General features: G+C 40.5%; 2 protein-coding genes across 5 annotated transcripts; one reads left to right on the top strand and one right to left on the bottom strand.

Annotated features, from left to right (window-relative positions):
* Window positions 1–87: 87 nt before the first annotated feature.
* On the bottom strand, window positions 88–4,115 carry sftpbb (surfactant protein Bb). 4 transcript variants are annotated; one of them, XM_083785050.1, is made up of 11 exons: window positions 3,980–4,115; window positions 3,685–3,722; window positions 3,363–3,437; window positions 2,902–3,024; window positions 2,688–2,819; window positions 2,502–2,597; window positions 2,215–2,398; window positions 1,990–2,132; window positions 1,787–1,867; window positions 1,538–1,648; window positions 88–464 (listed from the first exon to the last, which is right to left on the bottom strand). In XM_083785050.1, the coding sequence occupies exons 1-11, from the start codon at window positions 4,044–4,046 to the stop codon at window positions 429–431; spliced, it is 1,086 nt and encodes a 361-aa protein (XP_083641176.1). In that variant the 5' UTR covers window positions 4,047–4,115; the 3' UTR covers window positions 88–428. The 4 variants fall into 4 exon arrangements, with proteins under 4 accessions (XP_083641176.1, XP_083641177.1, XP_083641178.1 ...); XM_083785051.1 differs by having other exon boundaries at window positions 2,715–2,819; XM_083785052.1 differs by having other exon boundaries at window positions 2,502–2,582; window positions 2,715–2,819.
* Window positions 4,116–17,105: 12,990 nt separating this feature from the next.
* LOC310871607 (eosinophil peroxidase-like) lies at window positions 17,106–23,735 on the top strand. The gene is made up of 15 exons (XM_083783223.1): window positions 17,106–17,194; window positions 17,466–17,528; window positions 18,219–18,306; window positions 18,424–18,608; window positions 18,701–18,833; window positions 18,981–19,110; window positions 19,544–19,750; window positions 19,937–20,297; window positions 20,636–20,796; window positions 20,885–21,143; window positions 21,245–21,415; window positions 21,664–21,901; window positions 22,145–22,341; window positions 22,444–22,494; window positions 22,786–23,735. The coding sequence occupies exons 2-15, from the start codon at window positions 17,468–17,470 to the stop codon at window positions 23,199–23,201; spliced, it is 2,658 nt and encodes an 885-aa protein (XP_083639349.1). The 5' UTR covers window positions 17,106–17,194; window positions 17,466–17,467; the 3' UTR covers window positions 23,202–23,735.
* The last annotated feature ends 4,083 nt before the right edge of the window (window positions 23,736–27,818 follow it).

Genomic DNA, 27,818 nt, shown 5'->3' with positions numbered 1-27,818 from the left:
CTGGATTCTATATTTTCATTCTAAGGATTAACATTTGGAAATTATGTAGTGAGTAGTAGTGTAGTTACAAGAAATGCGTTTTACAACACTTGGAACATAGTTTTTATTACAGTGTTTGATTGGGGACAATGAATTAGCTTAAGTTATCAGTGCTTATTTATAGTTCTGGTATTATGCTAATATACAGAGTAAAGACTGCACAAACTTTTTTTTCTGGACCAAAGTCTGTCTCAACACATTTCATGCAGACTGTATTCTTTCGGTTGTTTGACCTACGGTAAATAATTTAAGTGATAGAAACGGCACTTAACTAGCAAGTAAAAAGGCTTTTGTTTTAAAATGTGGATCAGTGCAATACATGGAAGACTTCTTTTTTTCCAGGTACTGTTTTGGAGCTTCGGTCATTCAGACAGGCAGATTTCCCACTCTTAATTCCACATGTATTTCTCACAGAAGCCCACATTCTAGAGTAGAAGATAAACAAATCAATTTAGTAAATTGGTGATGTTAAAGTATAGATTAGATTAAACAAATACTTTTTAATTCATACTTTGTTCTGGTTGGCAGCCACAAAAACCTTATTTATTTTCATTAGGTAAACTCATGTTTCCAATGTATCTTGTTGAATGACTAGCACTGTACAAATGTGATTCATCGATTTTTTCCCCCCCCCACAAAATCTACATCCTCTTAATAGATTTGTTATGAAATTGACAAATGAAATCAATCGACTATGACCAAGCAGCTAGTACTTTGTGGTCTGTCTGGCAGCCCAAACTTTTCAACCCCATGGATGTGTTCTGATCGTCATACATTATCATACATCACATTCCGTGCTCAGCCAATCAAATCATTTCAAATTTGGTACACAAAGCTGGGCATAAGAGGGCCTAGCAGGCTAGCACCCCTCAAAAATGTTACTTTGGCATATGTGACTGAGTTTTGCTAGTGATAAGCCGACTGTTCAGTGGGGGAAAATTTTAAGTTAAAGTTAGTCAGAACCACCTCTACTATATGAATCACTTGAGTGACAGTCATTAGAAAGTTACTAGGCCCTGTTCACACTGGCAGCCAAATGTAGCCTGAATCAGATCTGTGCCACATCATGATTGAAATCTGATTTGTTTAAATGAGTAAATGCAGACAGGTCACATACAAGTCAAATGGACTGATATTTTCCAATGTGACTTGAGGCACATTCAGAGGTGGTTTCAAATCTGATTTGAGGAGATCTGTCTCAGTCTGAATGCAACAACCTCTTCTAAATCAGATTCCATGTATGTCAACTGTCTGCGTTTAGACTTATTTAATCCGATTCCAATCTGGATGTGGCACAGATCTGATTCAGGCTAGATTTGGCTGCCAGTGTAAATGCAACGGATCCGATCTGGTCACTTGCAAATGCAGAGTGAATGGTCGGGCCTAAAAAATCGGATTTGAGAAATAAATCGGACTGGTTGTGACTGCAGTCTAAATGGGGCCTTAGTTGGCCTGCCAATGAAACGCAACATGCTATGCTTTTATCCAATTAACTTACACCACACTTCTGAGCAGTTCCCATGTCTTTGCACCAGTAGCTGGGTCCAAAGTTACAAACGTTCTTACCCCAAGGCCTCCATTCTTTCACAGTAGCACACAGATCAGCTCTCTTAATTAAGGAAAGACAGGGGAGACAAGTGAACTACACTGAATTAAGACATCAGAACACCACTATGCCAGTCTTTAGTTGTGGAGTACTAGTGACAAAGGCAGATTTACACCTAGGAGAACGAAAAATATATTTTACTTCACAAGCATCTGGGACAACCATCTGGTTTCCTAAAAAATTCTGCAGCCTGGATCCATGAAGTTTTGTAAACCCCTCACACTGAAGAGGAAAAAAAAAGAAAGGTTAGATTGTCAGTCACTTCATGTTTTATTGCACTGAATTTTCTAAATCTTCGAAACAAATGTGTGAAGGAAAGCCGCAAAACATCCCATGAGCGGCACCTTAGGAATGGCTCTGGGGTGATGGAAGCAGACAGACTGGAGGAAAGCGGAGTTCTGAAGTTCAGTGGAGTTGAGACCTAGGTGGAGTCGACTTAAAACAGTCAGAGTACGGCATGACTCGCAGTCAGAGGGGAGGGCCATCTCTGTGGAGTCAGCAGAGCATTAGTTGAGAAACTTTGTGGAAATACTCTTTGGTTTTCAGTTCCTAGTACCCATGCCACTCACCCACATGAGATGTCTCCTTGAACAAACACAGGTGCAACATGGCACAGATGGCATGTGGTGCAGCTGATGATAAGAGGAAGCTAACTATCTCCTTCCCATACTTATCGATAAAGTCGTCACATTGTTCCTTATAACTTCCAGGGAGAAGATTACACACCTCTCCCATAAGGTTGAGCACAGTCTCCTGAGCACAGCAAAAAGAGGAGAGAACAAAGTGGCATACAAATGATGCGATATAATCCTGAAATATATGTGAACAGTGCATTGTAATATGAGAGCACATTCACCTCAGTCCTATTTGTAGGCAGCATTTCCTCCAGTTTCTTCATGACAAACAAGCATAAGCTGCACTGTGGGCTGAACTGCACCTGGAGAGAGTGTAACTGAGACATTTTTTACATACCATATGAAAATTATCTCAAGTTTCACTTCATCTATTTAGAAGATTTCAACTTATGCTTTCTCCTTCTGACCTGTGTGCTAATGTGTGCTCTACTCACAGAGCTGGATATATCTTTTTCAATGGCAGGCTGAGGACGTTCTACCAGTTCACTCTCTGACTGGATCGCACATAGTCCCAGGACAATACAGGCTTCACGAGGATTCTGCACAAAGAATAGAATTGATAGCCGATAAAGCACCTTTGGTGCATTTGCACATGCATGCGTAAATAAAAATAAATCTCACCAGGTCGTTAGAAATGAATTGCAGGACTTGAGGCAAATATGTCTTCACCCGTGAAATGCAGCTTGATTGTTGTTCTGAAGGGAGGTGCAGGCACAGATCATGCAGGGGTTTATATGTAGTGTCCTGCAGAAACATCTGTTAGTGTATTGTCTTGCTTGTGTTTGGGCAAGCATATACGAGTTATATTAAGCAGAACTGAAAGAGGAAGTAGAGTGTCACATTTGAGTACCAAAAGCAAGGACATTACAGTAGGTAAGAGCCACTAACAAAATAGTTTAATAAAACTAAACTAATGGAAATGGGTTTGTTCTGATATTTAAATATTGATTTACTCCATTACTAAAGTTCCTATGTTTTACATATCAAACTGATTCTGCTTGCTACTGAATGACAACAAAAGATAATCATATTATGTTTAGAAGATTTCACACACTACCCAAACCCATAAAGTCAACATTCACCTGTGTGTCTTTATTATCCATCATGGCTGTGAACAGCTGAGAGATCTGGGTGCATTCTGAACAAATGTCTGGTGTCTAGTAAAGAACGGACACAGTCAGAATCATGTTTATTCAAGTATTATAAATTAGTGTCTTTTGTCTTTTAATGGCTTTTTGTGGCACGTGAGAGTTAGTTAATTTAAATGAGACATCAACATTTTTTAAAGAGAAATCGTAGGTCTATGTGGTGTATGAAGATGCAGTGCTATTTGACTGCACTATTTATTATTTTTTTGTGATCAGTAAAAGTTTTGGCAATACAGAAGTTAGAAATGCATCTCACCAAATACTGTGAATGTCCTCTAATGACCCTGGAATAGCCTTATTGACATCAGAAAACACATTAACAAGCAGAGAGAGAGAGAGAGAGAGAGAGAGAGAGACACATTACATTTCGATATAAAAATGTATGTTAAAAAAAAAACAATAGTCTGGCTACCATGTCATACTCGAATTATCTGATTGAGTTGAATATTAAGTGCAGTGAGGCAGACATGTTCGTATCTTGTATCATATTTTCGCTGACCAGGTGCTGTTGGCAGTTGGCACCGTTATATATAGTTAATAAACGGACATACCGGGACACAGACACGCAACGAGGATCACAGCGAGAGAAGCAAATACCATCATCACGAGGGAAGCCATGTAACAACAATGTAGTTAGGGTGGTGCCATACAGAATAATGTTTATGCGTCCAGAGTCCGGAAGCGCAGATCAGGCTCGTACCATCCAATCAGATCAAGAGAGATGTGACGCTCAAGCTGAAACCGGGTAATAGAACGGTCAAACTACCTTGCTTTATTTCAGGCGATTTTTTTAATAGCATTTTGTATTTAATTTCAAACATTGTTTTAGGCCTACTGGTTCGTTATGCCAAAACCTCATTGTATAATAATTGACCATATTAATATTCACATTTCCCATCATTTCCTGTCTGAAACATACTAACTATCGTCTAAAAGCTAACTGTGTCCACAAGATTAGCATTAGCCTATTCATCAATACGCCTCATTGAACATATTTAAATTTACTGTTGCATTTTCCTGCATTGCTAGTCTTCACAAACACTATCTCCATAACGTGTTTTAGTAGGCTACGTAGACAGCTTTCCTTGAAGACATGTTGCACAGTATGCCCAATAGATGGCAGTAGAGGTTTGAGCCTAAAATGGGCGTTTATAGAAAGACATGGATTGGTGATAAAAGAGCTTTAAATAATTTAGTTTAAGATGAATAGATTACATTAAATACATTGTTAAATTTTATACTGTAGGCTTTGGGGATGGACTTCATACTGTAATGAATATCTTAAAAGTAAGTGTGTGTGTGTGTGTGTGTGTGTGTGTGTGTGTGTGTGTGTGTGTGTGTGTGTGTGTGTGTGTGTGTGTGTGTGTGTGTGTGTGTGTGTGTGTGTGTGTGTGTGTGTGTGTGTGTGTGCGTGCGCCACTTTATCATAGGCTTGAAGTGAAAATGTCAGGAAAGACTCGAATCTGAGCTAAACTATCTGGTGCAGCAATAGTTTGCAGCTCTTGGTGTCATTGGCAGTGTCCTGCTTGTCTCATTCAGGCTGCTATTTTCTGGCTCAACCTTGGCATTCCATCATACAGATTCTTGTTGTCAACATGTGTACTCTTGCTGATGTTAAGTACTGCATGCAACATTCTGGTGTAGCCCCCATCTAGAGACTTCTGCAAGGTTGGCTTCAGAGTTCAGCATTCACTGCCGTATAGGAGAACAGACTCTACTGTTGCATAGAAGAAGACGAGTTTAAATTTAAGATATTTGAAGATTTCACTACACAGAATGAATGCAATGATATTTATTACGGAAAAGGAATACATCGAGTATGGATGAATTGAACATGATAAAATCATATATAAATACAGTCATGTTGGCATGACATTAAATTTAAATTAAGCTTTGGCGCGGGCCCCATCGGAGGATCTGGTCAGGAGGCTCCAATCAGATTCTGCCTGATGGAAGGCAGGGGCCCCTGTGGGGCCATCCTGGTGGTGCCTGCTGCTGGGCGGTGTCGGGGAGGTGGCGGCTGACCTGAACAGATAGCACAAGTGAGACAAGGACGGAGGAGGCATGCATCCTTTTAAGGAGCACAGACATGAGTTGCGCTGATCTGATTGGAGCAGGGCCGAATGGGTTGAATTGGGGGAACCGAGTTTGATGACGGTTCGTTCCACCTCTCAGTTGAACTTTCGTCTTTAACTTATATTTAGGGGCAGGTATAAATAAGATTTATCTTCTTCCTGCTCCTTTTCTTTTCTGATATGGAATATGTAAAAAAAAAAAAAAAGTAAAATGAATATAATCATGTAAAACCATAACTGAAATGAAATAAATAAATATGAAATTAAATTAAATTAAATATTTGGTTTGACGGGGAAGGTTGGAGTTCCATAGACTGGCCATGCCGTTCAGGCAGGGCCCTCCATGCAAGTTTTTTCAATTACCTTTTTCTTTTTTTCAATTTGTTTTGGAAAATATAAAAATAAGAGGCGGGGCAGCTATCCAATACTAAAATCAAACAACTTAAAAACTATCTGGGGTGCTCACAAAAGCCTGAGTGAGCAGACGATAAAATGATAGAATGAAAGTGAAATATCCCTTTAATTAATATATCATTAGTTAAGTTAAGTGGACCCTGGGAGGGTCGTACACTCATACATGCACGTGTAGGAAGATGAGGTCCCCATTATTGTTTTGTATTCCTCAACCTCAAGGAGTCTAAAGACATTTTGATTTTCCGAACTTGATATATTATGTTCCCATGGGTCCGTTTGGCAGCCATCTTTGTCCCCCTCTTGCATCAACAAAATCAACATCACCATACAAATTTCCCCAGTATCTGTGTAATTTTGGCATAAGGAATTTATTGAGATGGTTAGTGTTGCGTCAATACCTGGAGTGTGCTCGGTTTATCCTGAGGTCCGGTGGGAAATGATACAAAGAGATTACCAACTACCCCAAAACATAGCATCTATTAAATCATTCTGCAGTACAATGAAAGGCAGTACTCAGGGATACAGATTAGCCTCAGACTGGCATAATTTTAATGATTACAATGATGCATATCCTGAAATGAATAAGAACAGCAATTTTACCCAATTTTTAGGCCCATAATCTGACATTAGATTACATAAAATCCGTAGGGAGCGGACAAAACGGAGGGGAAGAGACATTTCACATTTGTCCGTGCATCTTTTATCTCCGTTCGGTTGCTGACTGTTCCCAATCCGACGTACGTCGGTACATTACGGTGGGTGCAGTACCCCGGTGACATTTGACACAAGCATACACAAGTACCGTAAGTAACGTATGAAATGTAGACGTAACAGGCGTACGTGGGTTCCTCACCCCAAACGTACAAGAAAGTACTATGGGCCCTATTTTCGTCAGTGCTAAACCCCTTATCCCTAAACTTCTTTGCCTTTTTTACATTTTTGAATAGTTCAAATTGCCGATCTACAAGCTCACAACGTGTTGATGCATGATCGGCTATTTGAACAAGTTTTCAATGTTTTTCAAAATAGTATAAAAGACAAAGAAGTTTAGGGATAAGCAGTTTAGCACTGACGAAAATATAGGGCCCCTTGTCTCCTGCTAACGTCTTAAATTCCAACACCTGGACAGTGTGGACACCATGGTCATTACTAACCTGTAGGCCTACTAACGTCATTCCTAGTTTGATCTCCATCTCAGCATGAGATGAATCCAGGAAAAAACGACTTAAAGTGTATAACCAGAAGTACAGGAAGTACAGGGCTACACTGTCCAGCCGACTGGAACGCCCTTTAGCTTTGTATTATGTACTTCTGGTTAGACACTTTAGGCCACTGTTTTGTGGGTCATGACTGGAGTAAAAATCCCATTTTATTAAATTGTACAGTGATTAGGGGAAATCATGTGTGGCAATCTTTTTGTTGAATTAGGTGTAACTGGTGGTAGTTAATCATGCTAAAATCAAAGAAATGCAAGAGAGATAATGGTGGCGACTGGTGTGTCAGAAGGAATGCGGACACAGCTTCCTGTAACTTGTATTTTACAGTAATCGGTGCTTAATCTGTAAATTATTAGGTGCCTAAAATCATGAATCATGAAACGGTCTTTAAACAATGCTCTATACAGGTGGAAATACCTATAAGATCTTGGACCCTGTCCACTAAAATAATCAGGCCCAAATTTCCTGAGGAAAGTTTACTCAAAGTACATCAGTCTTCAGGAGCTTTGACCTTGAGAGCTGTATAAAGTACATAAGAAGCATGTGGTCACCCCAGCACAGGTTGACCTGAGAGGTTAGTTGAGGAGGAGAAAGTTGATGTCCAGACTTGAGTCATTCAATTGTTCATACCCTGAAGAAGGCATTTTGTTGCCGAAATGTTGGTTTCACATTAAAAGCTTTTTTCATCGTAACTATGAGCTGTGCGACCTCTCTTTCTTTTTTCCAAGTCTTGTCTCCCGTGGGGCGGCGGTGGCTCAGGGGTAAAGTGGCTGGATGGTAACCGCAAGTCTGCCAGTTCAAACCCGGGCTCCCCCAGAGTTAGTGTCCTTGCTCAAGTGTCCTTGAGCAAGACATTGAACCCCTAATTGCTCCTGATGTGCTGGCTGGTGCCTTGCATGGTTTCCACCGCCATTGGTGTGAATGGGTAAATGTAATGCACAATCTATGTAAAGCGCTGTGGATAAAGGTGCTATATAAATGCACCATTTACCATTTGTGGTTAGCACCTCCTCACTATATTTGCGTGCACTCCTACTTCTTTTGTTTATTCAGAACTTGAGTCAATCATGATTCATGAGACCCTTGACCTAGCATTGAAGGACCCCTCCACTCTTGCCCTCATCAAGAAGTATGTGGCATATGAATTCAAGGTTAAGCACAATGAAAAAATATCATTGCTAACCTACCACATCTGTAGCTTGTTTTGTCATGCCAGATTAAACCTGTTTACCTTGTTATTTTGACTATTTGAATTCATATTTTATTATTCCCTATTCATTGTCAATTTTATTTGATTCCAGAGTTTGTGTGGATCATATAGTTTGGCATGTATATAGACAGATATTTTTTGGAAGAGTTTTAGTGTAAATTATACATTTTCTTTTCTTTATCAAGTTTTACTAAGTTAGAATAATATATCATTGGAGTGCATGGGGACCCCAGTGAAGCCCACCTTGTGCGTGTGTGCCTGCGTGTGCGTGCACATCTGTGCATGCCATTAATTAATTAATTGAGTGATTGTATGATGGGGTGTTGTTTGTTTTCTCTGGTGACAGGTACAGTCGCCCCTTTTCTATCTCGCCCCCAACCGCAAAGAACGGTCGTCCCTACCATCCGGTACGGTCGCCCCCCAAAGCGACAAGTCGCCCGGTAAAACCGTTGTATTTGATTAAGTACTGTACTTTATGCAGACAGACAGGGTCAATGGCAAGGTGCCAACTGCCAACCTTAAATGGGGATGAGCCATTCATCAGGTAATGGGGGAATTTCCAGAACAACAGCTATCTATGGAAATGGTATACAACAATGCTCAGTGCAATGGCTAAACTGTATTTAGGTTCTAAAATATGAGAAATATGGTCAAATAAACATGGGGCGAGATATCCACGCTTCAGGGCGAGATATCCATGCTTTCTGGGCGAGTCATCCACGGCTTTGGGGCGAGTTAACTTCACTTTCTGAAATTCCGGGGCGACCGTCCTTCACTTTTTGCCGGGGCGAGTTGGTAAAGGGGCGAGTCGTTTGGTATTCTTTCCTCTTACTGTAACTTCTTGCTACCAGGAAATATTACCTTATGGGTACACAGTACACACCTCAAGAAAAACTGTTTGCAACGCCTCTGCCTTTTGTGCTATTTGTGTTCTGCGAAACTGCAGTTAATGGAGCAGATACTTTGTGCGTGGCCTCTGTTTTCTCATACTTCTCATAGGCCACTTGTGTGAGAGAGACCACCTCAGATGCAATAATAACAATAACGTAATAATTATTTGCTTTAATAAATCAAAACAAATTAAAAACAACCATAGCAACCAAAAGGAATAAATCTTTCACGTTACGCGCACCTTACTTACTTACGTGAAATTATTTTTATTCATATAATTAAAACATAACATAACAAACACTTAAATGCTTATTTCCTTATCTGTACTTTCATCTCTCTTCTCTCTGCTGACTAATCAAAGTGTAACCATTGAAAAGAACAGCACTGCTCTTTTGACAACAATATATTAACAACTCAGCAGTGATTCAGGCGTACTCATATAGTGTATACTGTATACAGTCACAGTGTAATCATCTCTGAATGTAACACAAAGAAGACAATAAGACATTGTTGCTCATTGATTCATTTTTTCAGTCTTTCCGGCTAAAAGCAGGACATAACGCATTTGATGTCATCCAACCACTGACGTTGACATTTGTTTGTTCCTTGTTGTGTTATGACCGTTATGACATCATCACACAATTGATAGCTGCAATTGAGCATACTAGGAAAGTCCATTTCTGGTAATGTGATACCATAGACCGAAACGTTGTGATTTCCCAATAAAGCCTTTAACTGCATTTGAAGACGGTGTGCGGAAGTATTTTCTTTTTTATTTGGTAATGTGATGGGGGAAATAAAGATCCTTGAAATGAAGTTTGTGAAAATAAAATAATCAATAGACAATAAAAAATATAAACAGCATTCAACAATACACTGAACTCCTTCTAAACCATACACACATGTACTCACATAATAAATCTGGATGTCACCACACTGAGCTCAATCACACGCATGCAAGTGACAGGAGGGGCGCTCTTAAAGGGCCTTCTAAAATTACATTTTGGGGATGAATGGATATTGCATTTGTTTTGTAAGAAATAGGCCCACTCCAAAATTCACGAATTTAACTAGAAAATATTGTTCCTGAAGAAACAATGTGGTATAAATAATAGTATAAATAATACAAATGCAGTGAAGGTCCCAGGAGTGCACTCTTTGACTTTGTATGTATCTCTGACTGTTGTATGTGAGAGTGTAGATAGACTTTGTTCCGGTTGATCAGCTGTGTGTGTGTGTGTGTGTGTGTGTGTGTGTGTGTGTGTGTGTGTGTGTGTGTGTGTGTGTGTGTGTGTGTGTGTGTGTGTGTGTGTGGGTGTGGGTGTGGGTGTGGGCAGTACAAAAGTATTGGCATCACAATAGAGGGTATGCACATGCATAAAGTAAATGGCAAATCGAGTGGAAAAAGTGAATTTAATGTTGTTTAACATCATTTAATGCAATCAAATACAACTGTTCTGTTCGGACGAATGGGCTGTCAAGGCCAGAAAGTAGTTTTTTGCCACTCAGTAGGCGTTCCTGCATAACTTCTGGGTTTGATGATGTTAACTCTGGGGGTGCCCGGGATCGAACGGGGAACCTCATGGTTCCAATCCTTGGTTCGGTGGTGAGGTGACCACCGCAACTACAACATGACGTCACTGAGTCCAAAATCCAAACTATGAATAGGCCTCTCCCGTGCCCGAGTAGAAAAAATGGAAACTAAAGTAAAAGTACCTCAAAATGGTACTGTGCATTGTAAGCACTTGTATAGTACTTGAGTAAATGTACTTTGTTACTTTGCAATGACTCACAGGCTATTAATCACAAGTTGTACTAATTGCTACAGTGCAGGGACATGGCTTGATATAAATTTAACTCAAAATGTATACATCACACAGCTTAGATCTTTAGATTAAACCGGAGAGCAGACCTGTGTGAACTTGGTGATGTAGCTAAAAAATATATCTGTAGTGTAAAAAGTACACGTTAATCTACCGTACAGTGTTTGTTGCTACCCTTTAAATGACCATTTTTTTAACTGTGAATTGAGTTTCCCTGTGAAAGTATGAAGGAATAGGGAGGGTCCAAAGTTTTATCATTTAAGTTTTAAAAGTTAAATAGGCCTCTCCAAAAAATGACAAAACATTTCAAATATTCATGTGTACACACGAGCTTACTGTGGAGCTGAACAAACGTGTGTAGGAGTAGTTAGGTCACGGTGCCAAACCTTTGGTCTTAAGATGTTACACTGGTGTCACTGCTGCTGCGGCGACTCCACAATTACAGGCTAACGGCAGTATGAAAACCCTGTTTGATGGTCATTGTCAAGTGAGGCACGAGAGCATGTGTGCCTAATTTGGTGAAAATTCTGAAAAACTAAATCACATTTTTGCCACAAACAGTAACATTTGCAGAATTCCCATATAGTGGAAGTGTAATTGAGTTTGGCTCTGTGTTGTTTAGAGAGGTCCGTTGATGTGTGGTAAATTGTTGAGATTCAGATTGAATAATTGAATAAATGTATTTCTTTTAATGTATTTCTTTCATTTTCCACAAAGATTAGTTTTCTTTTATTTTTTATTTTTTATTTGGCTTTTTATGCCTTTATTGATAGTACAGTAGGTAGACAGGAAATGGGGAGAGAGACGGGGAGTGACACACAGCAAAGGCCATAGGGATCGGGACTCAGGTTCTGTTTCCTGGTCATGTCATCATAGTAGTACATCTTGTTGCCGATGCGACGGATGACAGCTTGTAAATTAAGCATGGAAAGCCTTTGTATAGGCGAACTTTTTAACCTTTTTCTGCCACACTTCCTACTGGTTTATCCACTATTACTGTCAGCATCAGCGTCACAAATGTTCCACAACAACAGTGAAGTTAGTTATTTCCCGCATTGCACAAAACAAGTCATAAAAGAAGTACAAAAGGAAGACTGACTTGACTGCATTCCAGTCTCTAAACATTAGGGGATTTTAAACAGCAACATTGACTTTGTATGATATCGTTTTGCAATACAAATAGAGATCACTTTGATTTATTTAGCTGGAAACACCTTGTAACAGTAAATAATAATAGAGAAAGTGCTCCTGGGAGCATTCTCCACCAGGTCAGGAACGTTTGTTGTGGGCATGCATAGTTTAGTACTGAGTGAGCATAGAAGTAGCGGTTAATAATAGCCAATATAGACGATGGCTTACAGTAGATGGAACTTTTAGTGTGTTGTAGGTAAAGGATTTATTATGACAGGATCACAAAGGAAAAAGTACAATGTTGATGCGTTGTGTGCTTGTAAATGAGGCTGATTTGGGAAAATGTATGGTGGCAGGCTTTCATCAATCAAGTAGTGTGCGGCCCAGGCCGTAGCGTAACGGTCTGGGCACCGGACTGGTGATCCAGTCGCGGTGTGCCGCGGGTTCGACTCCCGAACCCGACACGGCCTTTACCGCATGTCATCCCCCCATCTCTCTCCCGTTTCCTGTCAGCCTACTATCTGTCCCTTAAAAAATCAATAAAAGGCGTAAGCCGCAAAAAAAATCTTAAAAAAAAATAAAAATCAACTAGTGTGCGTGCAAACTTTGAATGAACACTCCTTTAGTCTAGATGTACATGCCAATGTTAGTCAATCAGGACGTTGAGGAACAAATGCCACACTTTTAACATTGTCTTATTATAGTGCTACCAAGAGGCACATTAAAGTAGCTATAAGAAATAATATGTCAAAAGTTTAATGAAACGCTCCCAAAAAATTACACATCTATAGGGGCCACAATCTGCATTCAAAGATGTTCCTAGAAGTGTTGTCATTGTTCCAAAGAAAAAACCTGGTTCGACTAATCAGGGAGTAGACAGGTAAATCGACCAATAACAGCTTCTAGGAAAATCTTTGAATGCAGATTGGGAGCGTTTTACCCATTGAATCTGAATACCAAAAATAAATAAATAATGTCATTACATTTTTGACATATTATTGCTTATGGCAGCTTTAAAATAAAATAAAAAGTTTATATTGCTCACATTTTATATTTTGTCTAAACATCACACAAATCGGTACACATAGTGATGTAATTTCTTATAGGCCTAGTGCATGAAAGGTTTCACAGCAATTGGACTGCTGCTGCGTTCATGATTTTGAGGCATTTTATTCAAAACGGGCCACAACTGCAAACTTTAAATGTCATTCTTAGTCAACACTAAAATATAAAAAAGCAGACAGATCTGTCTTGATCACATGACTATATTGTGTGATATTTGGATAAAATCTGAAGGACTAAAATAAAACAAATATAAATATAAAAAGATATAATATAAAAAAATGTGTTTCACATAAGTCTTTTTGTAAGAATTTTGTGTTTATGTGTATCGATGTGTGAAATTTGGATAAAATCTGAAGGAGTAATATCCAAAAATGTGTTTTACATAAGTTGGCCTCTTTGTGGCGCTATAAAAGGCAGATGTGAAATATGCAAGGCAAAGGTTTTCCTTGCCCTTAGCCAATCAGGATGGAGTATGAAAAAAAAATCACACCTGTGTGAACTGAGTGTTGCAACTCCGTGTGGGGGCCCCCAGTGGGTCCCCGGAACTTCCAGACCCACCGAAACGCACCCAGGGTGCCAGCCCGGTTCCCGGTGAGCCGCCCCGTGTCCTAAACGGTCGAGAAATGGCAGAGTTACTGTGTGGGGGAATTAGCATTTAGCAGACACCTCTCTCTCTCTCCCCCCTCCCCCTCTCTCTCCCCCTGCCTCTCTCTCTATCTCTCTCTCTCTCTGTAATTAGCACAACAGCTCCACTTTTGCCCCTACTGGTACTCTAAACATCGGGACATAGTCACATAGGTTAGGACATAGTCACATAGGTTAGGACATAGGGACATTGCTGTTCCTTGGAGTGGTTGCACCACTCAAAAGTCTGAAAGACCGGTTTCGTTTAATGGCTATTGAGATGCTGTGTACCGATTTGCGTGATGTTTGGACATATACCCCATCCAGGACAGGCTTCAGACGCGCCTCCTCAGGAGACTTGAGACTCGAACCCTCAACCTTCCGCATGAAAGGCATATGCTCTAACCACTACACTAGGGTGGTCCCTACAAAATGTATCGGAGTGATGTCAAAAATATTTGTGTTTTTCAAAGAATCAGCCTCCTGGTGGCTCTATAACAGGCCCATGCTCTGGCAACCAGGGAGTGTGTGTGTGCACAGTTTCGCTGCGGTCAAGCCAACTGTGCCGGATATTAGCCCATCACAGACGGACACACGGATGGACGGACAGGGTGCAAAACATAGACTCTCCCCATGCTTTCGGCCTGGTGGAGACAATAATCTTTGATGGAAAATGGTGATATGTATGCGGCTGTATCCACTCTTAAACCTGTTGATACAGATTACAGAGGGTGCTTACATTCACAGTGGCGATAGGTTTCGAACTCATTATTGCATTATTTATGAGAAGAATGCATGGACATCATTGCGAGGAGCGATTATTTTTTGATTAAATGGTCACCTGTTTGGGTGGGGGGTCGTTTATATATTTGCTGTAACCCACACAACTAATACTTTTGATATCAAACACATTCTGACTGATTCTATTCACACTGATCATCATCTGAGTAGTATCTGAGTATTATCTGAATAAAAGGAGCTAGTGACTGAGCGTAATTTGTGTTTATGGGCCCTCAAAGCCCTACAAGTATTTTCCCCATCTAGATTCTAACACGTTACCAATTTTAACAGAGGGGAAAATATACAATGTCACAAAACCTGCCAAAAGTCAATTAAATTTAAAAAGTGAATATTTCTGGTTCATTTTGTTGTCTTACTCAATTTCAATTCAATTCAATTCAAAGGGCTTTATTGGCATGAGAAAACATACGTTTACATTGCCAAAGCAGAAAGAACACTCAGTGTCTCTGGCCACAACAGGTTCCTCCACCACACCCTCAAACGAAACCTGAAGCCTAAAATATACACTGCCACTGTCTGCCAGTCAAGCAGATCAAGGAGGAGGGCGCTCCTAATGGAAATGATACAGAACCATGTAGTATAAACAAGTTAAAGCTCTAATCCGGACATGTGGGGCCACACAGAAGCATTATTTGGAGCAATGTCACTGAGTACTGGAATGGATTTGTTTTCCAAGCCGTATAAGGAAGTTCAACAACTACTTTTTAATTAGATATCTTATAGTCAGTTGTAACATTGTCAAGGAGTTGTCCTCATTAGGCCCACTGGCAGAGCCTGACCAGAGCCTTTTGTGGTGGTTCTGGAGAACTGTGGGTCGGACCGACTCTATACCGGGCACTGCACTCCCTGCGGGGGTGTGGATTGCGTGTGTCGAATGTGAAGTCGGTGGGTCAAACGGTTCTCGAGTTACGTGCATTACACACATGCACACATGCAGACAGAGACGTGGCGCATTTATAGTTAGATGTGCAATAAAAATGCTAAATTTGCGCATGTCATAAATGTGTATCTTCTTTGCATTTTGCAGTACTTTGCACTGTTCCTATCATATATCTGGCCATCATTGTCTTTTATTATATTATTTTTGTTTGCATGTTATAGCTGCTACAAAAAGGTTTCCGCCTGTAAGACGTGAAGGAAGGAAAGTAAACTGGAAGTAATCTTTGTTACGGTAAATTGCTGGCATTTGTTACGGTAAAGTTGCTGGCATTAGTCATGGTGTTGATTTTTGTGTTGCTTTTAAAACCATAACTTAACATGGACAGATCCATGGACAGATGCCACATCTTAACCATTGGCTCATTGCTTGAACAGCCTCAAAAGGTATATCATGCCAAAAATAGAAGTCTGCACACTGCAACTTTGTAAAGCTCCCAGTCAAGGCTTTATTATAGATTACCGTTTTGACAGTCTTCCTGTACTCTATATTGCGTTATTCACCTGCCGTCAAGTGGATGTACCATTTCTATTATTTTTCTAATATCTTGCCAAATAGCATGGATCTAGATAATAGTATAGGCAAAGAATGTTTACTCCCATTTATCTTATAACTAATCATGGTCCTTTGTAATGCAATATCATTGACAGTTACCATCTCATTAACTAATCATCGAAGAGGCTAAACTGGAGTGGCCACTTGCCTGGTCATAATCCTGTAGAAAATATGGAAATAGCCTACACAATGAAAGGCAGATACAGTAACAGGCTAGCCTAACAGATACTTGCAGGCAGTATCAGACAGTGGATCTCTGACCTCAGGACAAAAGGCGCTTCAGCTTTTCTACATGTTCCAGAAATGTGTGTTGGAATAATGTGAATTGAGTTTTTTTTATTAATTTATATTATTATTATTTTTTTTTTAATGAAATGGGTATTCTAAGACATTACCTTAAATAAAACTAACTTGAACTAACTTTAATAATATCTTGTTTTTTTAAAGAACAGGAGAGAAAAATATCAATAACCATTTAAATTGAAATTTCAGTGTACAGACTCCCACAGACTCAGGCTGGTTATGTAAGCTCATAGCCATAGGCCCAAATGAAAATGTCAAAGCACCCATCTGTGTGGATGTGGACACTGGAACAGCCGAGTTCCAGCCATCAGAGTCAGACTGCTTCTAGGCATTACTATGTCATCACTGCATTATTTTTTACTAATTGTTGATGTAATGTCCGAATGTGGCATTGTGGTTAGACGAGTTTGGAAGCCATACTCAAGATGAGTATTATCTCAATACTATAGCAATGCATTTATCTGTGGCTAAAACAGCTCAGTCAACACACCAGAAACTATGGAAAAGTTGAAGATGACAGGATGGAGACAGGTGGAGGAATGAGGAAGGAGGAAATGCATTCATTGTCTTTGTAACATAAAGGTTTTCCTTCAGGCGTCACATTTGCGTTTGAGGCGTCTCCTCCTCAGACCATGATTGTATATAAGATGAGTGCCATCGTGACATAGTGTGTGTTTCATTTTGGTCTCTCTTGAAGGAACAGCTGGCAGGACGTTGCAGGTACAGAAGAAATGGGCTCAATTTGACCCAATATTTTCTTTGACTTTTCTTTCTATCGTGTGATTTGTTCTGCTGAAGAAGAGTGTTTGTGGTTATTTTATTGTTTGTGGTTTAAATTAATGAGATATAATTTAACTGAAAGTATAAAAAGGGACCTCTCGGGCTCAGTATTTTACTGTTCTGGTTTATTTTCATATTCACTTATCTTGAGTTAATTTGATAGTGTCCAGGCAGTCTGTATATTAATGTGACAGAATCCTCATTTCTGCAGTGATGACTGGATTTCTGTTCTTGCTGGCTGCTGGTCTGGTTATGCTGAGCCAGGTGAATGCTGGTGAGTGCTATCTGTTGGTATATTTTAATTTCTATAGAAGAGTTGTAGGAAACAAATCCTTTGTTTCATAATTTTTTTGTGTTAAGGAAATATACGTCTTTATCTAGAGTAGTAGTACTGTTTTTCTGATGCTCTTCTCCGGGGCATAAGACTTAATAATGTTCCTCCACCTATAAGAGAGATGTATTTTATAACCTTAGCAGTGCAATATCACACTAAACTGCAGCATGCAAGTGTTTTATACTCTATACATGAATGTTGAGTACTGGTGTTGTTGTTGTTTTGTTCTGTATCTGTTGTCTGTCCTTGAATGTGCAAACTTCAATACAAATACTTTAATAATAATAATAATAATTTTACAGTTTTAACCTTACCTTATCAATTATTAACCAATTATTGATTTGTATCATGAAATTACTATTAATTATGCTTTATGAACGTACAGTATGACTATGATTTTATTGTATTTGAGCTATTTTAGTATTTTTATAGTAAGCATTTTAATGACAGCACTTACAAACATGCTACACAAGAGATAATTAAAAGTAATAACACACATTTTTGAACATCAATACAATAATGAACAACAATCAACAATAATCATAAATAAAAACAATAAAAAAAAAGATTATGCTGCACAACTGACAACATAAAAATAGAGAACTGAAATACTTTTTTTGTATTGCTCAGAACCAAGCTTGAGTAGGACTTTCATCGAAAATGCTGTGAAAGATGCCAAGATCAAAGTGGATAATGATTACGAATACTCCAGGAGAGAGTGAGTATACCAACTTTTCAATACTGTGAAAGAAATGCTTCAAAGCATCCCATGATGACCAAGGCCAGATGTCTGTGTACTGACGTCTCTTCTCTCATGCCATCCAATCCAACGCAGAACGGTCGCCCGCGTCAGGAGGAATGCAGCTAACCCCTCAGACATTCTACGACTGCTGAAGCAGCCTGTTGGACTTACCCGCACAGCGGTGCGTTCTGCTGACTATATGTATGCCAGCATCAGACTGATCCAGAAGAGGTCTCTGACATCTCACCACATTCAAAAGCGCTCCATCAATGCCACAGGTTGGTTCTGCTGCAGTTTGTATTTTCTCATTACTGGGAATTGGTAAATACTGTATATGACGAGTTGTTGATCCTTTGCGCCTCTGCTTTAGATCTGATCTCTGAGGAGGACCTGAAGTTCATCGCTGACCTAACAGGCTGCTCTGCCAGAGCTCGCCCCCCTTCTTGCAATACCACTCCAAATCTGAACACCTTTCGAACTTACACCAGTGTCTGCAACAACAGGTGAGGCTGAGTGATAGAAGCAGCAATGCAATCTGTAACACTATCACTGACAACAATGTCAACAAATTACCTTTGCTGTTATGTCAAGATTTTCAAGAATGTATTGTATACACATAAAGTGACCAATGTCTCGTTTCTCCTTGAAAGGAATAACCCCCGTCAGGGCTCGTCCAATATACCCTTGAACCGCTGGCTACCTGCTGAGTACCAGGATGGCATCTCTCTGCCAAGAGGCTGGGACCCTGCACAAAGAATTAATAGGCGCCTTCTCCCCTTGGTATAATACAACACTGTACATTTATTTAGTTCAGTTTAGTGTAGTTTCCTCTAGTAAGTAAGTGAGTTAAAATATGTACTCATTGTTATGTTTGTTCAGTAACGGGAGTCTCCATGTCTCTCCTACCTTAAGTTAAAGAACAAATGTACAGGAAATGGGGGGAAAAAATAATAATACAGACGTGGTCTATATTGAAAGGACCTCCTTTCATAAATCAATCAGATATAAAAAGAACATACAGTAAAACAAGACAAATACACATTTGTATTAATGACATCCACAGAAGTAATGTAGGGTATGTATAATTTGTTTCTCTATGAGTTTATGTTTGTCAAATGCAGTGAAATCCTTAATGTTAATTTAACATGGAACACTTTGGAGTTGGATTTTACTGTGTATTTATCACATTACTAACGTTCTTGCCTCTGCTCAGGTGAGGGAAGTGTCCAACAGTATACTGCGCACAGCCAATGAGGATGCGGAGAGTGACACTGTCTACACCCACCTGGTGACTATCTTTGGCCAGTGGACTGACCATGACCTGACCTTCACCCCTCACTCTCCTGTCATTCGTTCATTCAATGACGGCATCGACTGTGACCAGACCTGTGATCGCACAGAGCCTTGTTTCCCCATCTTGGTCAGTATCATAGCATCACAGTGGTGACTGCACTGTATTTACCCAGTAACTTCTTGAGTATGAAATATGTATTTCACTTCTGGGTCCATTTTGCAGCACACACACACACACACACACACACACACTTTATAAATGTACATTATAGTACAAGACTCTGAGTCCTACGTGTTATGTGTCATCCTGCAGATCCCCGAAACAGATCCCCGCTTTGGCAATAACTCAAGAGAGTGCATCCCCTTCTTCCGTTCATCTGCAGCCTGTGGCTCTGGGAACACGGGGCACTTCTTTGGTGGAAGCACTGTGCGTGAGCAGATGAACGCTCTCACAGCTTTCATTGACGTGGGCCAGGTTTATGGCGCAGATGATACCAAAGCTCAAAGCCTCCGCAATCTCACAACTGACAAGGGCCTGATGAGGGTCAACACCCAGTTTGATGACAACGGCCGTGAGTTCTTGCCTTTCAGTAAAATGTCTGCCAACATGTGTGCCACACGACGGAGGATCACCAACGATAGCAATGCCCAGGAGGTGCCCTGTTTCGTTGCTGGTGAGTGACGACAGACAAAAAAAGTAATACTTACTCTGTATATGAAATGGGGAGGATTTTATTCTCTTCTTCCACTTTTCAGTCTGTCACAAAAACCTCATTACAGTTTTCAGATAAAATTGTATGCCAATAAACCCAAACCTCGACCCCACACTTCCATCCCACCCAGAAGCTCATGTTGTAGTCACCTGCAACGCACACATGCACTGCATGTCTAATTACTACAAAACAAACACTGATCAACTGCATTTAATTTGTTGTTCCATGTATCCTTTATTGTAAGTTAGGTGTCACAGCCACTTGTGTTTAGAGTATAACCTGCTCTCGCTGTCTCCTAGGTGATGAGCGTTCCAATGAAAACATCGGACTAACTACCATGCACACGCTGATGTTGCGTGAACACAACCGTCTAGCACGTGCCCTGGCCATCCTCAATCCCCAGTGGAGTGGAGAAAGACTTTACCAGGAAGCCCGTAAGATTATGGGAGGATACATGCAGGTAAGGAAGCAAACAATGGCATGAACATAAACAATCATCCCTTTATGGATGAAGTGGTAATTAAATATTTGAAACTCTCTTCAACCAGGTCATCACCTTTAGGGACTACTTGTTACACATTGTTGGCCCAGACTTCGTCAGTAGGCAGCTCTCTAACTACCCTGGCTATAATGAGGACGTGGACCCGAGCATCGCGAACGTATTTTCAACAGCTGCCTACCGATTCGCCCACTTGATGATTCAGCCCTTCGTATTCCGTCTCAATGAGACATACGAGGAGCATCCCGATTTCCCCAGCCCACTGCTCCACAGAGCATTTTTCACACCATGGAGAGCTGTTTTTGAAGGTATGAATAACATCATTGTAATACTATCTTCATATAACTTTAGGTGCACTATCAAGTTATTTAATTAAAACAATTGTGATGACATTTTTGGTGCTCTAAAGGTGGTTTGGACCCAATTCTGAGGGGACTGGCGGGTCGGAAGGCCAAACTGAACACGCAGGACCACATGATGGTTGATGAATTGAGGGAACGACTCTTTCAATTCTCCTCTCACTTGGCTCTTGACCTGGGCGCTCTCAACCTACAGAGAGGCAGAGATCATGGAATTCCGGGTATGGGCTTCTGTTTCAGTACCTTCCAAATTATATAATAGCTAGCCAACATATCTGAACCATTTATTTTTTCTAAGTATGACATATAATGAAGAAAAATAATAAACCTGCACATACATCTGCTCCAATCTAATTTAATCAATGTCAACGTTTCGAGCCAAGGCTCTTCATCGGGTCAAACTCATGACACATGTGACTAAAGTATGTTCACAAATGCAACAATTACCCACTGTCTGCTCTCTATGTAGGCTACAACAAATGGCGCGGGTTTTGTGGCCTATCACAGCCCCGAAATAGGAATCAGCTGGCCAGAGTATTGAGAAACGCCAGGTTGGCCGATGCCCTTCTGGACTTATATGGCACTCCCGACAACATTGATGTGTGGATGGGTGGAGTCTCTGAGCCCTTTGTCCGCGGTGGCAGAACAGGGCCCCTGTTTGCCTGCATCATCGCCACACAGTTCCAGAGGATTCGTGAGGGAGACAGGTAAGCATAGAGCCGTGGCTCCCAAATGGTGTGCCAAGGCGCACCGGTGTGCATTGGGATTTTGTGACATCCACACATTGTTATTGAAATCTACTACTATACAAAATGTTATGACTTTTGCTTTTTATAGAGGACTGTTTGAAATTACATTAACGGGCATGAAATACAGGTTTGCAGACATCGACTCTGGCCATATACATTCATAGGGGTTCTAAAAACAACTTCATGACATGTCAATTTCAGACTGTGGTGGGAGAACCCAGGAGTTTTCACTCAAAACCAGAGAGATTCCCTGCGTAATACATCTCTTGCTCGCATCATCTGTGACAACACTGGCATCACTGAGGTCCCAAACAAACCCTTCCTGTTCCGTCCCAGAGGGTCAGGTTACACCAACTGTACAGACATCCCTGCCTTCGACCTGAGTCCATGGCAAGAAGGTAGGCCAATGAATATGTTAACCCACAATACATTTATGACCTACCGTATTCGTCTTAAGCTGATTAATGCTTGTTTTTCTAACTTGTTTTCTGTAAATCAAGGTCCTAATGGCTTTCCTGAGGATACACCAGTTGGACCGGCTGGACCACAAGGTATAACCACTAACCGTATCGCTACCACCGGGTAGCGATATGCCCGGTAATCATTTTTATATAGCTTTGCACAATAGCAGAGCTGCCAACCTGCACACATTTTGTGTACCAACCACGCAATTCTAGGCGTATAGACACCTAGAATTGCGTGGTTGGTACACAAAATGTGTGCAGGTTGGCAGCTCTGCAATAGGCTTTGATACAACTTTATACCTGCAATATCGCAAAAATGCCAGAATGGTGACTTTATGTTGGTGTGAATATTAATAACTATTCCTTTTGTCACCCCAGGACCCAGAGGAGAACGTGGTGCAACAGGGCCTGCTGGTCGATCTGAATTAGTTGCTTTTTCTGTACGACTGGGCAATAACTTCCCCACAGCAGGCGTGCCTATCCCCTTCACACAAGTCATCTACAATGCCCAGGGTGTCTACAACACCCATACAGGGCAGTTCACCTGTGTGATTCCAGGTGTATATGAATTTGATTTCCATTGTACTATCTCTGAGAATTCTGGAAATGTGGACCTTATGCTTAACAGAAATGTGGTGGTGCACTCCTTCACCACAGCATCAGGGACTGGCTTTGTTTCTGCCAGTGGGGGCACTCTCCTCCAGCTCAGTGAAGGAGACAAGGTCTATCTGCTTGCTAACCATGGTGGCAATGGCTTGACAGCTGACAGCTACTTCTCTGGCCACTTGATTTAGATGTACGCTCTGAATTTTAATGAAACGCACCCAAATCAATTATTCAGTGAATGTAACTCAGAGAGTGTAAATGGATCCAAATTAATCTGTAAAGGTTAATTTGATTTGTCATATTGATTAAGAAAGAGTAAATTATTGTTGTTGCTTATTGTTTGTTGCTTATTGTTGCACTTAATGAACACTTAGAAGAAAGAAGTGAACAACACCTGTTTTGCCTCCTTTTTTGCATTAATTGCTAAGACATGAAATTAATCATCTTAGGTTTCAACTATTTTATCAGCTTCTGATCTGTGAAGTTTTTGGAATTCCTTTTTCATTTCTGCATTGTTGTCCTCAGTATTTATATCTTCTTTAAAAAGGATATTTCCGTTACAGCTTACAATTAATGTAACATATTACCACTATATGTGATCTCAACTAGACTATTGAATGTATTTCTGAAACTTGAATGAATGAGCAGAAATTATTGCATTATAATTTATATCATGAAACAGATAAAAAATACCATTTTAAAATAAAACCATGTATGCTGCATATCACTGTCATTGTTTTTTCATTGTTTTGAAAGTGGTGGGAGACAGGGGTTTGATGGCCAACATATTAACTTATTCATTTAAGCCACACGCCAGCAGAGGGCGGTGCATACATATTTTAGTAACCAGCAAGACCTGGGACTAGAGGATGTCTTTGGGTCACTTGTACAGGCCTATAGCCCTGCCTACATGATGCAGAAGCAGACTACTGTTCAATATGTAGGCTACTCTGTTTCTAGCATTAATTAACTGATGTTTCTGTGATATTCTGATCTAGAAGCAATCACAACGAGCACTTTCATTATTGATCACTTGTCTTTGGGGTCTTTTCTCTCTCTCTCTCTCTCTCTCCCCCACACCCCCCATTAACCCTATCAAAATTCCTTTAGTCACATTCAGTCTGGCATATTTTGGCCATGTAATTGTAAGCAAACTTTTCAAAGAATAAAACAAAATCAACATGTTCGAAAATAGCAGATCTACAAGCTTACACAGGGACTCCTGGCTATTTTCACTATTCACCTGACAAAAAAATAGGTCTAGTCCTATATAGGCCTTTCTACCCTCGAAGAAGAAAAGGGTACATAAAACATTACATTTATTAAAGTCTGTTTTTTTTCTTCCCAGCAGGACTTTTCACATTGTTAGGCATCGGCCAATGGCAACTTTGCAGATCTGCATTTATGTTAAAAACTGAAATACTTTGAATCGTGGTTTGAGAAACATCCGAACAAGCACCTGTCACATGGCTCAGCCTCTTTGCCTTCTTCTGTTTCTAGCTGTTTCAAGACAGAGGTGAGATGAGATTCACATTGGGCTGGACTCAAGCAGAGCTTTCTCCTCATCCTCCAAAATAAAAGTAAGTTTAATTAATGCAAACCTTGGACTCCCACTCCAGCACTGTATAGCCTATATATATGAATCATCCAGGCCTGTATGCTTTAAGTTTGCTATCTTACGTTTCTCAACCAAGACACATGGCCTTTCTGAAGTTTTGATTTTAATTGCCAAGATTTTGTCACACTATTTTTCAACTATAGGCCTAGGTGTTCGAGGCCTTTGTCTTTTAAAACTTTTAGCCTGGGCCATCATCAGTATAGCCTATCCCTGCAGAATCGCCACTCAAAACCAATCTATTTATTTATTTTTTAATTATGTATATGTTTTTAATGGTAGGCCTATAGCCTGCATGATAGAAACTATAGGGCGTGCTCCACTTTAATTGAGGGTGCCGATATTCCCCGGGGTCTCAGCAGCCCTGCTTAAATAAAGTAAACAAATAAATGAGCGCAATATATGGTGATCGATATACGGACGTGGTGGGTCGCATTAGTCCTGTTGTTCTCCAGAGTGGAAAGAAGGGACGGGAACCAGCTGCTGCGTCTACAGGCCGCCCCCCACACGCCCCTCGTGACCTCCGTGGACCGACTGCCATCCACAGAGAGTGGAGCTGGTACTCCCACGGGAGCAGGGGAATTCTGAGGAGGCAGAGTGGCACACGATACCCTATTGTTCTGTTTAGCAGTCACTGATTCCTGGCCCCACCCCCCAAACACGCGCTGACCGTCTCAGTGGGTTAAATTGATTAGAAAGACGCTTGTGGTGGTTCGGTTAATCCTCATTCTCGCCTGGGTATCCGCTTCACGAAATTACAAAAGCAAAACAAAGATATACAATGTTATACATCCAGAAGAACCGTGCCGTGATAGCCGTTGCACAGAGTGAAGACATAAACGAAACCATCTAAAGTTCTTCCAAAAACCTTTCCATGTTTTCTGACATTTTGACTCATAGATATAGCATAAACTCTTAAAGGTCACGAATGGATTATCCATCTTTTTTTCTAGCCCAAAATAGACCAGTTCACCTTGCACAAACACTCGCATTTAAAGCACTTTATTTTTATTTTTATTTTCTACTCGGTCTGTGTCTCATAGGAGGGCTGTGGGCAGTTCAGAAAGCGTCCTCCAGTCCAGTGACATCATCGATGGGGAATACAAGCTAATAGAAACGGTTGAAAAGTGGTGAAGTGGTCCTTTAAAGGATAAGATGGGAAATAGCATTAAGAAATTTCTTGACACGAATCATTTCCAAATATATAGCTACCCAATTTGTATAGCCTTAAAAAGCTGGAAGAAAATGTTAACAAATGAAGCCTGAGTATATTGATGTGTATTTCTTTATTTCTTTATTTATTGCAGGGATCCACTGAAGAGCTAACCATGATGTACCCTTGAAAGTCGTTTGACATGACATTTCAATCATTTAAAACGAAGTAGTTTACAAGCTTCATGGTCTTAAGTTAAATCTAATAAATGTTAAGCCTTGAGACACAAATAAAGTAAGATGTTTATGTTTCTGCAAAAGATAGGCCAATGTCAGAACAGAAGAGAGAACTCCCACACAGGATGCGTGTGTAGGCCTGGGTTAACTTTTGCGTCCGCAACATTGCAAGTCTTTTCTTGACAACTCTCATCAAATACACTTTTTAAGAACGCATCTTCCTTGAACAATAACATCCATACTTGTTTGATGGTAGTAAAGGAATTTTACCCTGCAGATTTGTGTCAACATGCTGCCTTCAGCATTTATAGATTTTTCATGGTTTCGGGTTAAGTAGAGCTGTCAATCAAAACGAGTCAACGTACACCAGGGAAGAGGAGAACGAACACGGCGACAGGGCGGAGATTCAGTGACAGGATTCCGCAAGACTGTTCTCATAATTGGGGAAACATCTGACTGTGTCCCGCGCTGGCAGATGGTCGGTTGAGGCGGGATCGAAGGGGGGAGATTTACATTCATTGTTCAGGCGCTCAAACTCTAAACAGAGACAATGGCCTCTAAGGGGCCAGGAGCCAGCATGAGGGAGGAAAAAAACTTTCCTTTTCAACGCCAGTGGAACAGAAACGGAAAATATTTTTTATACGGTTACAAGAGATGCATCAAATACATGCTATACATGCGTATATAGGCCTATTGCACAAGGAGACTGTTTTAGTTCTAGTTTTGTATAGTAGCCTGCCCACGTTAAAATAACCAAAAAAGGAGGAACAATATGGAACAAAACCATGTGTGAAAAGACATTAGGCCTATAGGCCTATACACGAAATATATATATATAGCCTATAGCAATATGTCAGAGGCTGAAATATTTGATGAGATCGATATTGCTCAATACTCAATACTCAAAATTCATAGCATTAGAATAAAACATATAGGCCCTCAATTAATATATAGCCTGGCAAGCCTGCCCTGCAGGGTTATTGGGACGGGACGACCAATAATGTCATCATTGGCCAGTTTGAATTTGCCCGTAACGACAGTCTGGTTTGTTGATATAATTTTTGACCCTGTCAGGCCGAGGCATGGGAGCCAATCAGATGTTGGTACTGTGTATAGTGCCGGTGGAGATTGATGGATGGATGCAGCAGACGTCCATTGTAGCTGCGTGACACTGATTGGATGCCTCCTCAGTGGAATCACTGCGTTCAATCACTGCACGTGCATTGTTCATGAAGAGCAGACGGCCAAGCTGCCGCGAGCGCATGCACTTCAAAGAGTATAGGATGATGATGAACCAAAATACATGAATTTCCACAAAAAAGAACGTCTCAGTGCAACTTAAAGTTGTCCTGCTAAGACTTTTCCATGCACAAATGTGGCATTTTGTCAGCTATACAATAGGTTATCTTTAATTCCAATTACTGACTTTAAGCTAATTGTTGCGTGCTCATGCGGGTGTAATACACGCAGGCAATGTTATCTTAAATGTGTCAGCACTGACGTATAAAATCCCATTAAAAAATGCGATTACGCACGGTGATTGCGCAGCAGCACCATCGTTATGCTAAATATGTTTGTAGTACGTGTTGCTTTTTTCCGATAAATTAATGTATTAGGCCTACCCTTACCCACATACGAAATATTTAGTTTTGACTTTTGAGTTAAGTGCCCTATAGGCTGCCCTCACATCCTTGATGTGAGAAAAGTTTGAGGAGCTATACGAAAGTTATTAGCTGGTTGGACTCTAAATCTGGCAATTGTCCAAACAACGGATGCACTTTACACCAATGAGAGCATCCAT

Source organism: Protomyctophum parallelum (genome assembly GCF_964188405.1).
Source record: "Protomyctophum parallelum genome assembly, chromosome: 15".
In the NCBI taxonomy this organism is placed as follows: Eukaryota; Metazoa; Chordata; class Actinopteri; order Myctophiformes; family Myctophidae; genus Protomyctophum; species Protomyctophum parallelum.
This window is presented reverse-complemented; position numbering and strand designations above follow the sequence as displayed.